General features: G+C 49.9%; 1 protein-coding gene across 1 annotated transcript in view; it reads right to left on the bottom strand.

Moving 5' to 3' along the window:
- The window catches only part of PPP4R3A (protein phosphatase 4 regulatory subunit 3A), an 85,794-nt gene extending 76,105 nt beyond the window's left edge, over nt 1–9,689 (bottom strand). Inside the window, 1 exon segment of the mRNA XM_077466753.1 lies at nt 9,225–9,689. Within this exon segment, the coding sequence (XP_077322879.1) occupies nt 9,225–9,366 (142 nt within the window). The 5' untranslated portion in view covers nt 9,367–9,689.
- Nucleotides 9,690–13,855: the final 4,166 nt, after the last annotated feature.

The following is a 13,855-nucleotide window of genomic DNA, read 5'->3' as shown; positions in this document are numbered from 1 at the left end:
GTGAGACGATCGTGGGTATGCCCGCGGCGATCGAGTCTGGGGGACCCGCGACCGGACTCACGGGGGTCCCGACCAGCACGATAGCAGGGAGGCATTAGAGACTGGATGTACCTGTATGCCAATATGCCTGCCCGTGCCATTCTGCCTACGTACATCGGCGTGCGCTAGTCGGGAACCAGTTAACGAAAACCACAAACGCTTCTTTGACCAAGAAATTTTCTATTTCCAAATTTTCCCGTCACTGTGGTTGAAAATGAACGTCGATTTGACCCCCCACTAAAGATTAGAAAATCAAACAAACTTTCTTAAAATTAAAATGTTTTTTGAAGGAAGACTTTGTTTTTTAACCACCTCGCGCCCGCCCTATAGCCGAATGATGGCCGTAGAGCAGGCGCTTTCGTCTGGGTGGCCGTCCCTGGACATCCTAATGTTTACTTCCACAATGCGCGCCGCCGCGGGCACGCATCGAGGAAGTTCTGTGTTTGCCGTGTCCCCCGGGGATCGCTGTAAACGGCCAATCACAGCGGCCGTTTACAGCGCAATCGGCGTGTCCAATGGGAGATGATCTCATATGTAAACATATGAGATCATCTCTCAGCGCCGCTCTCCCTCCTCACACAGACAGAGTGTGAGAGGGGAGAGACGAATGGCTGCAGCGGCCGTCAGTGTAAAAAAATAAAAAATAAAATAAAATAAAAAAGTTAAAAAAAAAAGTGCCATCCTGCCCCAGTGCCACCCGCCGTCAGTGCCATTTGTCCCCAATGCCATCTGTCATCAGTGCCACATAGTGCCATCTGTCATCAGTGCCATTTGTCATCAGTGCCACCTGTCAGTGTCACGTGCCACCTGTCATCAGTGTCACGTGTCATCTGTGCCATGTATTAGTGCCATCTGTCATCAGTGCCACATATTAGTACCATCTGTCATCATTGCCATGTATCAGTGCCATGTGTCATTGTCCTGGTCCTTCAAAAGTGTAATAAGTAGTCAACAAGTTAGATGTGTAATTTATGCCCCTACAACACGTGACGGTGCTCCCTGCATGTTGGGCCTCTCTATGTGGCCAGGCTGTGAAAAAGTCCCACACGTGGTATTGTAATACTCAGGAGGAGTAGCAGAATTATTTGGGGGGTGTCATTTGTGGTATACACATGCCATGTGAGAGAAATAACCTATTACAATGACAATTTTGTGGAGAAAAATTTAAAAAAATGAAAAATCTTAATTTTGCAAAGAATTGTGGGAAAAAAAATGACATCAAAAACCTCATCATGCCTCTTACTAAATACCTTGGAATGTCTACTTTCCAAAAAGGGGTCATTTGGGGGGTATTTGTACTTTCCTGACTTGTTCGGGTCACAAGAAGCGAGATAGGCCACCAGTACATCAGATGTGATCAATTTTGTGCGATTCGCACCACAGCTTGTAGACTCTCTAACTTTCACAAAGACCAAATAATATCCACTAATTTGGGTTATTTTTACCAAAGATATGTAGCCGTATAAATTGTGGCCAAAATTTATGAAGAAAAAATAATAATTTGCATAATTGTGTCACAGAAACAAAGAAATATGCGTTTTTTTTCTAAATTTTCTGTCTTTTTTCATTTATAGCGCAAAAAATAAAAACCCCAGAGGTGATCAAAGATCACCAAAAGAAAGCTCTATTTGTGGGGAAAAAAAAGGACAAAAAATTCATTTGGGTACAGTGCTGCATGACTGAGTAATTGTCATTCAAAGTGTGAGAGCACCGAAAGCTGAAAATTGGTCTGGGCAGGAAGGGTGTTTAAGTGCCCAGTAAGCAAGTGGTTAAACACTTAATATTTGATCTCCGAGTCTGATGATATTTATCAGATTCACCCTTTAACCACGTCGGCAGAATGGCACGGCTGGGCACAATCACGTACCGGTATGTGATTCTTTAAGTGCCCAGCCGTGGGTCGGGAGCGCGGCGGCGCGCTCCAGACCCGGTCCTGTGCTCCGTGACCGCGGAACCAGCAGGCTCGATCGCCACTGGTGTCCCTCCGATCGGGTCACAGAGCTGAACGAGGAGAGGTCTGTGTAAAAAAAAAAAAAAGTGCTTCCTACTGTGGCTGTCACCGATCGTCTGTTCCCTTTTATAGCGCAGAGAGCATCATGAAGACCAAGGAACACACCAGGCAGGTCCGTAATACTGTTGTGGAGAAGTTTAAAGCTGGATTTGGATACAAAAAGTTTTCCCAAGCTTTAAACATCCCAAGGAGCACTGTGCAAGCGATCATTTTGAAATGGAAGGAGTATCAGACCACGGCAAATCTACCAAGACCTGGCCGTCCCTCTAAAGTTTCAGCTCAGACAAGGAGAAGACTGATCAGAGATGCAGCCAAGAGGCCCATGATCACTCTGGATGAACTGCAGAGAACTACAGCTGAGGTGGGAGAGTCTGTCCATAGGACAACAATCAGTTGTACACTGCACAAATCTGGCCTTTATGGAAGAGTGGCAAGAAGAAAGCCATTTCTCAAAGATATCCATAAAAAGTCGCGTCTAAAGTTTGCCACAAGCCACCTGGGAGACACACCAAACATGTGGAAGAAGGTGCTCTGGTCAGATGAAACCAAAATCCAACTTTTTGCCCTCAATGCAAAACGATATGTTTGGCGTAAAAGCAACACAGCTCATCACCCTCAACACACCATCCCCACTGTCACACATGGTGGTGGCAGCATCATGGTTTGGGCCCGCTTTTCTTCAGCAGGGACAGGGAAGATGGTTAAAATTGGGGGGAAGATGGATGCAGCCAAATACAGGACCATTCTGGATGAAAACCTGTTGGAGTCTGCAAAAGACCTGAAACTGGGACGGAGATTTATCTTCCAACAAGACAATGATCCCAAACATACAGCAAAATCTACAAAAGAATGGTTCACAAATAAACGTATCCAGGTGTTAGAATGGCCAAGTCAAAGTCCAGACCTGAATCCAATCGAGAATCTGTGGAAAGAGCTGAAAACTGCTGTTCACAAACGCTCTCCATCCAACCTCACTGAGCTCCAGCTGTTTTGCAAGGAAGAATGGGCAAGAATTTCAGTCTCTCGATGTGCAAAACTGATAGAGACATACCCCAAGCGACTTGCAGCTGTAATCGCAGCAAAAGGTGGCTCTACAAAGTATTAACGCAAGGGGGCCGAATAATTTTGCACGCCCCACTTTTCATTTTTTTATTAGTTAAAAAAGTTTCAAAAATCCAATAGATTTCGTTCCACTTCACAATTGTGTCCCACTTGTTGGTGATTCTTCACAAAAAATAAAAATTTTATATCTTTATGTTTGAAGCCTGAAAAGTTCAAGGGGGCCGAATACTTCTGCAAGGCACTGTATACACACACACAGAGATATTGTGGTCTTAAACTGGATAAATAAGACTGTTTTTACCACTTTTCGCATCTCTGCACTGCTATTCTTCTCCAAACACTTTCAGCCACTTCCTATCTACATGCACTGGACCAGCTCCGGATAGTAACAGCATGACCAGCCTGCCTAAGTGCACTATGCCCCCCCACCCCCACTTAAGGTTTACACACACAGAAAACTTATTGGATTCCATCAGAATCCACAAGAAATACAAAAAAAAAAATAGATGTGATTGTATTTTTCAAATATCATAGGATAATGTTAAAGAGGAAATTAACCCCTTCGTGATTTTTTCATTTTAATTCCCCCCCCCCTCTTCTTACATTTTTTGCTGGGCATGCTTGAATTAAAACAGATCTCTAGCTTTAGTTTGTTTAAATAATTTGTTCAGGCCAAGCTGGCCAAAACCAACCATTTCCCCTCACCAACGTGCAGCAGCTGGGTGATCTGTATATATATCTCAAGCTACATCCAGTATCCAGAGAGCAGAAGTTCCATTTTTGGGTATAACTCTGCTTTAAGGAGAGATCTGGGGTCAAAAAGAACCCAAATCTCTCCTTTACCTTTAACCACTTGCTTACTGGGCACTTAAACCCCCCTCCTGCCCAGACCAATTTTCAGCGCTGATGCACTTTGAATGACAATTGCGCGGGCATACAACACTGTACCCAAATTAAATTTTTATCATTTTTTTTCCCACAAATAGAGATTTCTTTTGGTGGTATTTAAATTACAGCTGGGAGTTTTATTTTTTGCTAAACAAACAAAAAAAGATGCAAAAAAAAAAATCATGTTTAATAGTTTGTTATAAAATTTTGCAAACAGGTAATTTTTCTCCTTCATTGAAGTGCGCTGATGAGGCGGCACTGATAGGCTGCACTGGTGGGCACTGATAGGCACAGATAAGGCGGCAACGATGGGCACAGATAAGATGGCACCGATGGGTGGCACATAGATGGGACTGATGGGCACTGATAGGTGGCACTGATGGGCGGCACTGATGGGCACTGGTAGATGACACTGATGGGCACGGATATGTGGCACTGGGGTACAGCACCTTTGTTGAGGCAGATTGTGGGCACTGCTGGGTGGCACTTATTTTTTAATGAGGTGGCACTGGCAGGGGGCAGGTGGGCACTGGCAGGGCTGGCCGTAATCGGGACTGATGTCCCGATCACGGCCGACGGTGATCGGCTCTTTTTTTTTTCTCCTCGCGCTGACAGGAATAATAGCCGATTAGAGGCTCCGTTGTATCACATGATCAGCTGTCATTGGCTGACAGCTGATCACGTGATAAGGGGTCGGGATCGACCCCTTGCTCGGATCAGTTATCAGGCGAGTCTCAGACTCGCCGATCTCGGGGCGCGCAGGCCGCTCGTGCACGGGACGACGTCAATAGACGTAGTCCCGGCAAAGGAGGTCCGTGCTGTAGTCGTCATTCGGCTATAGCGCGGGTCTCAAGTGGTTAAAAGCAAAAAAGATTTAAAAAAAAAAAAAAAAAAAAGTATTTACTTCCAGTCAGAAGAGGAAGCGACATCGCTCCGGTCCTCCATGGCCATAGAGCAGCTGGGTGTTCTTCCTGTCTCACGCCTGGGTCTCCCTCTTGCACCCGGGAACACAGTACTGTATACTGGATGTAGCCTCCGCTATATAAAGTTTATATAGGACACCTAAGGAGCCACACGTGAGGGAAATAATAGATTTAGGGCAAATAGGACCAAAGGAACTATTTAAAACTAACTAAAGCTGGAGATCAACTTTAATAGAATTCCATGCTCATCAAATCCAGCGTTGTCCTCCAGTAATCCACCAAAGCGCCAAGTCCTACGCCACCATCTTTCTACCTCTCCGCTCAGGGAGCCGGATGTCTTTTCTGGGTTCTTGCAGCCATCTCCCAATCCCATCCCACCCCCGATGATGTGGGCCAGTTGCGTGCAGTATGAAAGCTCATGCCTCCTGGGAGAAGCGATGTGCAGAGATACAAAGTTCCTTTGTGAGTAAATGTCTGCTTTGATTCCCAACAACATGTTTAAAGTCTCTTTAACTAGTTTGATGCTGGCCCAAATGAACTATTTAACCACCTCAGCCCCGGGAGATTTTACCCCCCTTCCTGACCAGAGCACTTTTTGCAATTCGGCACTGCGTCGCTTTAACTGACAATTGCGCGGTTGTGCACCATGGCTCCCAAATAAAATTGACATCCTTTTTCCCCCCCCCCCCACATAGAGCTTTCTTTTGGTGGTATTTGAGTACCTCTGCGTTTTTTATTTTTTGCACTAGAAACAAAAAAAAATAGCGACAATTTTGGGGGGAAAAAAAACAATTTTTTACTTTTTACTATAATAAATATCCCCCAAAAATATAATAAAAAAATAATTTCCCTCAGTTTAGGTGGATTCTTCTACATATATTTGGTAAAAATCGCAATAAGCATATATTGATTGGTTTGTGCAAAAGTTATAGCGTTTACAAAATAGGGGATCGTTTTGTGACATTTTTATTGATTTTATTTTTTTGTAGTAATGTCGGCGATCAGCAACTTTAATTGTGACTGTGACATTATGTCAGACACTTTTGGGACCATTCACATTTATACATCAATCAGTGCGATTAAAAATGCATAGATTACTGTGTAAATGTGAATGGCAGTGAAGGGGTTAACCACTAGGTGGCTCTGTAGGGGTTAAGTGTGTCCTAGGGAGTGATTCTAACTGGGGGGGGGGGGGGGGGGGTGTGACACGTCACTGATTACAGGGAGCTGTGATCAGTGATAGCGTCACTAGGCAGTAAGGAGAAATGCTTGTTAACATTAGCATCTCCCCATACTTCCTCACCATGAGACGATCGTGGGTATCCCCGAGGACATCATGGAGCTCCCCAGTGGACACGCACGCACGCCCGCAAGCTGCCTCTTAAAGGGCAACATACAGGTACGTTAATCAGCCTGTACGTGCCCTTCTGCTGCAGTAAATCTGCGTGAGGCAGTCGGAAAGCGGTTAAAAAAAAAAAAAAAAAAGGGACATAAAACATGGATTTATGCTTTCATTTACTTTAGTGAAGAGCCTTATACTGGCCTGTTAGTTTTGTGAATTTAGCCGCATGCATGACGTACCTCGGGATCTGTGTGGCCTCCTTCACTTTAAGGCCCCTTTCACACATGCGGATGGTATGTCCGTATTTCATCCATCCGTTTGCGGATGAAATACGGGCCATACATTCATCCCTATGGGATAGCGGGTGTCTGCGGATGAGCATCCGCAGACACCCGCTATTGTCCGCCTCCGCAATTGTCCGATTCTGCAGACGGAGGAAAATCCTATTTTCTGTCCGTCTGCAGAGCGGATCGGATGAACACGGACAGACGGTCCGTGTTCATCCGATCCCCATAGAGGAGAACGGAGAGCTGACAGGGCGATCCCTGCACAGTGTGCGGAGACCGCCCTGTCCGCCGCCAGCTCAGCGGGGACAACGGAGCGATCCTCGCTGAGCGAGCGGATCATCATGGGGCGGATCATTACTGATCCGCCCCGTGTGAAAGAGGCCTAAAGCAGAACCATAGGCAAACCTTTTTTTTCTTAACCTTTTTTGGATGGAGTAAGGGAAGGTAATAACCTGTCAGATTATTATTATTATTTTTTTTTTGCCATCTACGTCCCCATTGGGGAGATTTACCTTCACTTCCTGTCCCATAACCAAAAACAGGAAGTGAGATAAAATACCTGCAAGATAAGGGAATTCCATGGGGACCCCCCCCCCCCAGATCACCAGAAACTAGTGTCCTTATTGGAAGATTTCCCCTCTATTACTTTTCTGGGGACCACCCAAAATTAGGATTTTCTTTTTCTTCCACTTTCGACAAAAAAAAAAAAAAAAAGTGAAACCGGACAAATAGGAGGCTGAATCCCCCCAATGGGGGGGGCGGGGGAGCACAGACAACAATAAAAGCCTATTAGGGGTTCTAATCCATCTCCACTCAAAACAAAAAACAACGTTTTGCCTTCAGTTATACTTTGAATGGGTTTTGCACTACTGTACACATTTATAGAAATACATCTGCTTGAAGCAGGTCAGGAGGGGGTCAGGAGGAGGGGGTCAGAGGCACCTGTCTAGTCCAAGGCTTACCAATGCAGGCCGATGCATTCCAAACACTTGCTCCATGCGCTCCAAAGGATTTGTGGCTATGCAGACCACTGAAGCCGTCAGATAATTCCCTCCCCAAATCCACATAGAGGAGGTAATCACCCTCCCCGAGCCACGGTTACCCGCTCTCTCTCCGCTCCGTCTAACGTTTAATGTCACTCCCGTGACATTATCTGACGGTTTCCAGTGGCACTACACCGGCACTGCTCTGTGCAATCCCTACAAGAAGATGTACAGACCGCTGTGAGGACATGTATACAGGATTTATATCCTCAGAGCAATACTGTACACAATTATAATATTTCATATGTGACCCTCATTGGTGGATACATCCATCATCATACATAGACTTCATGTGTGACCAATCAGGACAGTCCGCCAGTGAGAGAAATACACAAAGAATAACTACGGTAAACTCTGACAGCCGGAGGAATAGAAACATTGTATCATTCTGATCACTAATAATCCCATCACTTACCTGAGGGGTGATCCCCGCCTGCCCTCTCTCTGCTCTCCATCTCAAGATGATCCTTACTCTGCTCTCTTGGGGTAATCCCTCCTCTCTCGCTCTGGAGTGATCCCTACTAACAGGTTTGATCTCTCCTCTCTCTCTCTCTGGAGTGATCCCTCCTTGCTCTCTCCCTTGGGGTTGGATCCCTACTCGTAGTTTGATCCCTCTCTGGTCTTTTTATCAAAGTAATTGCTCTTTTTCTGGGTGATCCCTCTGTACTCTCTAGGTTTGATCCCTACTCCCTTTCTGGATGATAACCCTTTCCCCTCAGGATAATCCTGTCTCTCTCTTGGTTTGTCCCCCTTTTCTCTCCCTTGCGTTGATCCCTACCTCACACACGATCCCTCCACACCTTCCCTTTATGGGTGGATCCTTAATCTTAGTTTGATCCCCCCTTTGTTCTCTCTTGGGGTAATCCCTCTTCTCCTCATTCGATCCCTATTCTCTATGCGATCCCTCAATACTCTCTCACTCCTTTTGATCCCTACTGTCTGTGTGATCCCTTAACTCACTCAGTCTCCATTTGCTCCCTACTCTTTCTGGGTGATCCCTCTACTCACTCTCTGATCCTTAGTCTCTGTGTGATCCCTCTCTACTCACTCAGTCTCCGTTTGATCCCTACTCTTTTACTGTGTGATCCCTCTCTACTCACTCAGTCTCCGTTTGATCCCTACTCTTTTACTGTGTGATCCCTCTCTACTCACTCAGCCTCCGTTTGATCCCTACTCTTTCTGTGTGATACCTCTACTCACTTGGTCTCTGTTTGATCTCTCTCTAGGTTTGACCCCTACTCCCTGTGTGATCCCTACTCTTTTTGTGGGTGATGCTTCTACTCTCCCTTGGTCTGATCCCTACCTAACACACATGACCCATTCCTTATCTTCCCTTTATAGGTGATCCCTACTCCCTGTCTGTTTGATACCTCTCTGCTCTCAGGGCAATCTCTTCTCTTTTCCTGGGTGATCCCTTCTCCCTCCGGGATGAGCCCTCTCTACTCTCTGGCCGATCCCTACTGCTGGTTTGATCCCTACCCAACACACACACGACCCCCACCAAACCTTCCCTTTACAGGTGATCCCTATTCTCGGTCTGATCCCTACTGTCCCCGGTGATCCTCGGTCTCCCTGTAGCGCCCCCCTCGGCGTGGTGCCGGTATTGCTCCTCCTCCTCCGGTCACTCACCGTCGCTCTCGGCCCTCACCAGCAGAGACATGCCCTTCAGGCGGTCCACATATCCGGAGGAGACGTGTCCGGTGCCCCGGTCATCCCACTGCCGGTCCTCGTTCAGGGTGTAGACCTTCACCCGCCGCCGGGTGTCCGTCATCCTGGGCGCCCCGTACAGGCCCGATCCCCGGGCTCTCCTGAAGGCCGCGGGCCGGCCGCAGTCTCCGCACTCCGGGGGGGGGGGAAGTCTGCACAGCAGGCCGCTCAGGCCCCGAAACCCCCCCGGCCTCGCCCGACGCTACCGTGGCCTGGACGGCGCTGGCGGCAACCAGAGGAGCAGCCCCGGCCTTGCCTGAGAATCCCGGCCGCCGCTCTCCGCTCGCTGCCCGGTGTCCCCGCCCTCTCTAGCCGGGCCTGGCCCAGAATGTCAGTCACAGCGCCGCCATCTTCCCCGCGGCCCTCCTCCCGCCGCCTGCGCACGGCCCGCCTTCCCCGGGCCCCGCCCCTCCAGACAGGCCCCGCCCCTTGCCACTTTACTCATCGAATCTTCTTCCCTCACCTCAGAATCTTCACAGCAGAAGGATCACCCCGTACACAACCTCCCCCTTCACCTCAGAACCACTCAATACTTAACACAAAACCCCCGGTACCGTACACAGGACCCCCTCACCTCAGAACCCCTTCATACCGTACACAGAGCCCCCTCACCTCAGAACCCCTTCATACCGTACACAGAGCCCCCTCACCTCAGAACCCCTTCATACCGTACACAGAGCCCCCTCACCTCAGAACCCCTTCATACCGTACACAGAGCCCCCTCACCTCAGAACCCCTCCATACCGTACACAGAGCCCCCTCACCTCAGAACCCCTCCATACCGTACACAGAGCCCCCTCACCTCAGAACCCCTCCATACCGTACACAGAGCCCCCTCACCTCAGAACCCCTCCATACCGTACACAGAGCCCCCTCACCTCAGAATCCCTCCATACCGTACACAGAGCCCCCTCACCTCAGAACCCCTCCATACCGTACACAGGACCCCTCACCTCAGAACCCCTCTATACCGTACACAGAGCCCCCTCACCTCAAAACCCCTCTATACCGTACACAGAGCCCCCTCACCTCAGAACCCCTCCATACCGTACACAGGACCTCTCACCTCAGAACCCCTTCATACCGTACACAGGACCCCTCACCTCAGAACCCCTCTATACCGTACACAGAGCCCCCTCACCTCAGAACCCCTCCATACCGTACACTGGACCCCTTACCTCAGAACCCCTACATACCGTACACAGGACCCCTCACCTCAGAACCCCTACATACCGTACACAGGACCCCTCACCTCAGAACCCCTCCATACCGTACACAGTGCCCCCTCACCTCAGAACCCCTCCATACCGTACACTGGACTCCTCCCCTCAGAACCCCTCCATACCGTACACTGGACCCCTCACCTCAGAACCCCTCCATACTGTACACAGAGCCCCCTCACCTCAGAACCCCTCCATACCGTACGCAGAGCCCCCTCACCTCAGAACCCCTCCATACTGTACGCAGAGCCCCCTCACCTCAGAACCCCTCCATACCATACACAGAGCCCCCTCACCTCAGAACCCCTCCATACCGTACACAGAGCCCCCTCACCTCAGAACCCCTCCATACCGTACACAGAGCCCCCTCACCTCAGAACCCCTCCATACCGTACACAGGACCCCTCACCTCAGAACCCTTCCATACCGTACACAGGATCCCTCACCTCAGAACCCCTCCATACCGTACACAGGACCCCCCCTCATCTCAGAACCCCTCCATACCACATATAGGATCTCCCTCAGCTCCGAACACCCCCATACTACCCAAATGGCTCCTCTGTATCTCACTATACCATACATAGGACCCCCATACCACACACAGGATCTCCTTCCATAGCTTCCCTCACCTCAGGACCTCCATACCACCCCTACTACATGTAACCCCCCAATGCACAGAATATATTCCCATAACTTGCCTCATGTGTCACACAGTCCCTCCCCACACCTCGGGACCCCCATGTCTTACATAGGATCTCCTTTTATACTATTCCTCACACATAGAATCCCCCCATATCACCCTTCTTACACATAACTTTTCTGACTTAGCACACATGATCCCTCCGCACCTTCCCTCACCTCGCACACGGGACCCCTCCGCACCTTCCCTCACCTCGCACACGGGGCCCCTCCGCACCTTCCCTCACCTCGCACACGGGGCCCCTCCGCACCTTCCCTCACCTCGCACACGGGGCCCCTCCGCACCTTCCCTCACCTCGCACACGGGGCCCCTCCGCACCTTCCCTCACCTCGCACGTGGGGCCCCTCCGCACCTTCCCTCACCTCGCACACGGGACCCCTCCGCACCTTCCCTCACCTCGCACACGGGACCCCTCCGCACCTTCCCTCACCTCGCACACGGGACCCCTCCGCACCTTCCCTCACCTCGCACACGGGACCCTTCCGCACCTTCCCTCACCTCGCACACGGGGCCCCTCCTCACCTTCCCTCACCTCGCACACGGGGCCCCTCCGCACCTTCCCTCACCTCGCACACGGGGCCCCTCCGCACCTTCCCTCACCTCGCACACGGGGCCCCTCCGCACCTTCCCTCACCTCGCACACGGGGCCCCTCCGCACCTTCCCTCACCTCGCACACGGGGCCCCTCCTCACCTTCCCTCACCTCGCACACGGGGCCCCTCCTCACCTTCCCTCACCTCGCACACGGGGCCCCTCCTCACCTTCCCTCACCTCGCACACGGGGCCCCTCCTCACCTTCCCTCACCTCGCACACGGGGCCCCTCCTCACCTTCCCTCACCTCGCACACGGGGCCCCTCCTCACCTTCCCTCACCTCGCACACGGGGCCCCTCCTCACCTTCCCTCACCTCGCACACGGGGCCCCTCAGCACCTTCCCTCACCTCGCACACGGGGCCCCTCAGCACCTTCCCTCACCTCGCACACGGGGCCCCTCCGCACCTCACCTCGCACACGGGGCCCCTCCGCACCTCACCTCGCACACGGGGCCCCTCCGCACCTTCCCTCGCACACGGGGCCCCTCCGCACCTTCCCTCACCTCGCACACGGGGCCCCTCCGCACCTTCCCTCACCTCGCACACGGGGCCCCTCCGCACCTTCCCTTACCTCGCCCCTCCGCCCCTTCCCTCACCTCGCACTCGGGGCCCCTCTGTACCTTCCCTCACCTCACCCTTTGATTCCATACAGGCATGGGGCCCCTTCACACGCAGGCAACCAAAAGTGGTTGATTTTACCTCTTTAAGCCATGCACCATGTGCCAGACTCGAGGTCCACCATGACACACAACATGCACTTCACAACCTGTGTGTAAGGAATTCCTCCTTCTCAAGTTCAGAAGTCGGGGGAGGTATGCTGTTGTGATGTCACTTTATATAAATGTTCATTTGAGGCAGCCATTCTCAGCCACGGAATCATGGAACCATTGGGTTCCTCCAGGGGCTACTAGGGGTTCCTTGAGCTGTGGTTGATTGACCTCCCTTTGATGGTGTCTGCATCGTTCAACAACACTTGGCAAAGCCAGCTGCATGACACCAATGACTGTTTTAGCTGCCTGTGAGGGGGGCATTCTTCCCACTGGCCACCACGGGAGCCACCAACAACACTTGGCAAAGCCAGCTGCATGACACCAATGACTGTTTTAGCTGCCTGTGAGGGGGGCATTCTTCCCACTGGCCACCACGGGGGGGGGGGGGGCATTGTTCTTCCCACTGACCACCAATGAACCAGTTTTAGCAGGGGTTCCCTGAGACCTGAAAATTATTTCAAGGGTTCCTCTGCGGTAAATAAGCTGAGATGGGCCAATTAATACTTCTTCCACATTAGCAGTATTGCTTATTGGCCTCTGAAAAGCAATTCATTGGGTGGCCACTTTTCAGAGGGAGGTATAGTAGTAGTAGTTGACAAGTATTTAGTTACTGCGGTCTTTGTTTTTTTTTTATTAGCAATGTCATTTTTACATTGCAGATCCGTGCTGTGACTGTGAGTCACATGTTCAGGTTGTGGTGATATCACTGTATTGGTGTCCCTGGTTTCCATAAAGTGTCGGATTGTCCACCGCAATATCGCAGTTCCGCTATAAGTTGCTGATCGCCGCCATTACTAGTAATAAATAAAAGTTCCATAGTTTGTGGACGCAATACCGTTTGTGCAAGCCAATCGCTATACGCTTATTTAACCAAAAAACATGTAGCAGAATACATATTGGCCTAAATTGATGAAGAAATTCTATTTTTTTTACATTTTTTTTTATTTATTATGTTTTATAGCAGAAAGTGAAAAATATTGTTTTTTCTTTTTTTTTTTCAAAATTGTCGGCCTTTTTTTTTTTGTTAAGAGCGTTAATAAATAAAAACCGCAGTGGTGATCAAATACCACCAAAATTAAGCTCTATTTGTGGGGGGAAAAAAGAATATAAATTTAATTTTTGTACAGCGTTGAATGATCGCACAATTATCAGTTAAAGTAAAGCATTGCCGTGTCGTGAAGGGGGAGAGGGGTAAATCTTCCGGAGGTCAAAGTGCTTAAAGTAGTGTGCAGATTCTGCAATGTGACCCACTCCAGTGACCATATTACACT

Source organism: Lithobates pipiens, unplaced genomic scaffold (genome assembly GCF_037356315.1).
Source record: "Lithobates pipiens isolate NorthernLeopardFrog02 unplaced genomic scaffold, aLitPip1_a1.2 Scaffold_37, whole genome shotgun sequence".
Lineage (NCBI taxonomy): Eukaryota > Metazoa > Chordata > Amphibia > Anura > Ranidae > Lithobates > Lithobates pipiens.
The sequence above is the reverse complement of the archived record's forward strand: the minus strand, read 5'-3'. Positions and strand labels throughout refer to the sequence as shown.